The sequence below is a fragment of the Amphiura filiformis genome, chromosome 19 (assembly GCF_039555335.1).
Source record: "Amphiura filiformis chromosome 19, Afil_fr2py, whole genome shotgun sequence".
Lineage (NCBI taxonomy): Eukaryota > Metazoa > Echinodermata > Ophiuroidea > Amphilepidida > Amphiuridae > Amphiura > Amphiura filiformis.
In genome coordinates, this window is record NC_092646.1 from 1,783,928 (window position 1) to 1,787,785 (window position 3,858).

Here is a 3,858-nt window from a genome sequence, read left to right on the forward strand (position 1 = left end):
GATTGAATTTGTAAAGATACAGCATACATATCATATGATATTATTCATACACCAGGTATACAACAGAGTCGTGAATTGTATAAATTCAACAACGAATCAGCAAAGACATCATTTGATGGAATGAATATGGATTTACCTGATCAAGTACATTGCATATAATAATGTACAAGAATTGTATAATTATATAACATATCATTTTTAACCAACACGATGATTTATACATTGGGCACAATTGTACTGTATTATAACATCATACGGCAATTAGTAGAAACATCAGTGAGAACACCATTTATGGAATCAACATGGACTCATATCAATCATATTGAATAATTTTGTCACAGAACATGCTTATTTAGAACAATAAAAATTGCTATTTCATGATATTATTTATAGCAACATACATTGAATTTGTAGAAATATACATCATAAATCATCAGTATGGAAGAAATGGTTGATCCATATAAGTATAACTGAGAGGTCGCATAGCAAACATAAAAAAAATGCATGTATCAGACATACCAGAGAAACCATTTACACCTGATACATCGGGCCCATAATCATGAGCCTGGGGTGATAGTGAACATGGATTTAATTAAATACAACATACTTTTTGGAACCAACATATATTCATGTCGTGAATTGTATAAAGTCAACAACTAATCAACAAAGATATCATTTGATGACTATGAACATGGATTTGCATGATCAAGTACATTGTATAAAATAATGTACAAGAATTGTACATATAACATATCATTTTTAACCAACACGATGATTATATACACCGGGCACAATTGTACTGTATTATAACATCATACGGCAATTAGTAGAAACATCAGTGAGAACACCATTTATGGAATCAACATGGACTCATATCAATCATATTGTATAATTTTGTCACAGAACATGCTTATTTAGAACAATAAAATTGCTATTTCATGATATTATTTATAGCAACAAACATTGAATTTGAAGAAATATACCTGTACATCATGTATCATCAGTATGGAAGAAATGGTTGATCCATATAAGTATAACTGAGAGGTATCATGCATAGAAAACATAAAAAATCCATGTATCAGACATACCAGAGAAAACATTTACACCTGATACATCGGGCCCATAATTATGAACCTGTGGTGATAGTGAACATGGATTTAAATAAATACAACATACTTTTTTGGAACCAACATATATTCATACATCAGTTTTAAAGAATATAACAACATACACTAAATTGAAGAATCAAAGATACCACGATGGAATCAATTTGGATTCATATGTCAGACACATTTAATCAACATGCATGTATTTGAAGATACAAATATCATATAACATATCATATAACAAAAAAAAGATACCTTTTTTGGACAAACATGAATTCTTGTATCATGACATTTCATATAGATTGAATTTTGCAATTAGTAAAAACATCATTGAGATCATAATGGAATCAACATGGATTCATATCAATCATAATGTATAATTATGTCATAGAACATGCTTTTTGGAACAATACTAATTCATGATATTATTATAGCAACATACATTGAATTTGAAGAAATATACATCATATATCATCAGTATGGAAGAAATGGTTGATCCATGTAAGTATAACTGAGAGGTATCATACAATTAAGCAAACATAAAAAATACATGTATCAGACATACCAGAGAAAACATTTACACCTGATACATTGGGCCCATAATCATGAGCCTGGGGTGATAGTGAACATGGACTTAAATTACTTTAAGCTACCCGCCCTATTTCTTGTTTGCATTGTATGCTTAGGTGAAGCTACACGAGGTTTATCAGACTTAGAGTTTAACCTAGCTAGTTTAAGACTAGCAACAATGTCTTCATCGACTTTGGGGATTTTCTTGAAGTCATTGTCATCTCTTATAATTATTGTCTGAGTTTTACCTGGAGCTGAACTTGGAACTGATGCAAAGATGCGTCCATCAATGCTCCATGCGGCGACAACACCTGGATGTTTACCTGTCTTGGAGAGCAAGATTTGATTTTGCTTAGTTAGATCTTCATGTATAGTAATGCCAGAGCCTTTTAATTTGCTTCTAGCCTTGATAACCTTGTTTCTTGACCTGTAACTGGTAAATTTGACCAAGATTGCTCTATGTTTCTTACTACCGTCTTGTTTTTCTTCATTCATTTTACCGACTCTATGACTTCTGTCAACATCACTGTCGTTTATGGTGATACCTAGTTTTTCTTTTGCCAGGTCTTTTACAATTGTGTCAGTACATTCTTTAAGGTGTTCAGGAATGCCTGTCACCCTGAGACTATTACGTCTACTATATTGCTGAATATCATTGAGTTGTTTATCTACATTTGTAAATTGTTGAGATAGATCTTCTTTATCTACGCTACTCTCTTCCTTGGCAATTTCCAGAGCTTCTACTTTATTAGAAAGATCAAACAGGTCACTTTCACATTTCTCGATACGTTGGACAATTTTATCATCAATAACTTCAGTAATTACACTCTTTAGAAACTCTTTGTATTTGGTACTTGACATCATCTTATCTAGAAATTCATCCACATTTGGCAGTATGTTAGAACCAGCCATGATATTTGATGAATACAAACGCAATATATACTACACAACCAGTGGTATGATAAACATGAATATAAAATACAAGGTTGTGCTAGCAGTACTTACATAATTATAATACTACACATTGGTTATATATACAGACATTGGCAATGTTAGATTAAGCCATATTTGATAAAATACAGACACAGTATATTACACAAACCAGTGGTATGATAAAGTAAAATTAAAATACAAGGTTGTACTAGATAGTACTTACATATTACTATATACTACACACACTGGTTATACTATACAGGCATTGGCAATGCAAGTCAATAAGCTTAAGTTTACCACTACATTGATTTTCCCATTAGATGGGAGCAACGTGTGAAACACGTCTTGACTGGGTGAAATCAAAGTAAAATTTCTGGGTGTTGTTGTTTGTATTGTTGTTAGTGCAACTTTCAAATCCGAACCTCACTACATTGACCGGTGTTTTATTGTTTTCTTATCAAATGAGGTGTCAAAATGCGCAGAAATAAATTCTGCTTCCAACGTATTTTACAGATTTGTAATACAATAGGCCGTGTTTGGATAATGGCCATTATTTAAGGGGGGGGTAGTTCTTTTTTTTTGGAGATGTTTAGTATTGATATCGTATTACATTGCCTCTTAAAAAAGAAGGTATTAATGCTATTTTGTGTTGAGGGAGTGTAATACTATTACTAGTAAGCTCCTGCTCAGCACAAAAAAGGTTCAGCCTTAAAAAAAAGGTTCAGCTCTGCTCAACCTTAAAAGGTTGCCTATCCCAGCAAACAAAATCACGTTTTAAAACAGTCGTATTTTGGCTTTTGGTTTAAGTAAAAACATTAAAATGTCGGGTTATATGAAGTTCATGAAAATGTTTTAAAACGTTTTGTATAAAAACACACTACAACATTATTGTTAAAATGTGTTCAAAATTGTATTGTACACTATTTTTGAAAATATTTTGTCAACACTTAAAGGAGTATTTCGTAATCATAGTATCCTCTTTTTATGACATTTTCAGTAGATATCTACGAAAAAAGCTTATTCCCAAAATTTCAGTTGATTCCGATTTTGCGCAAATGTCTTTTTTGCTAAACGAATTTTAAATCAATCTGCAAGAATTTTTTGTACATAAACATTATGTAGCCAGAGGTTTCCAGTGATAAAAAAATCTCACCTTTTTTTGAGAAAAGTGGGGGGGGGGGTGGGTGGGAGATGATGCTGTGGATCACGAAATGCCCTTTTAAATAACATGATGTGAAAATAGTTGCAC

At 32.0% G+C, this 3,858-nt stretch overlaps 1 protein-coding gene across 1 annotated transcript; it reads right to left on the reverse strand.

The window, feature by feature from the left end:
* Nucleotides 1–1,441: 1,441 nt before the first annotated feature.
* LOC140140247 (uncharacterized) lies at nt 1,442–2,592 on the reverse strand. Its single transcript, XM_072162036.1, has one exon. The coding sequence runs from the start codon at nt 2,586–2,588 to the stop codon at nt 1,746–1,748; it is 843 nt and encodes a 280-aa protein (XP_072018137.1). The 5' UTR covers nt 2,589–2,592; the 3' UTR covers nt 1,442–1,745.
* Nucleotides 2,593–3,858: the final 1,266 nt, after the last annotated feature.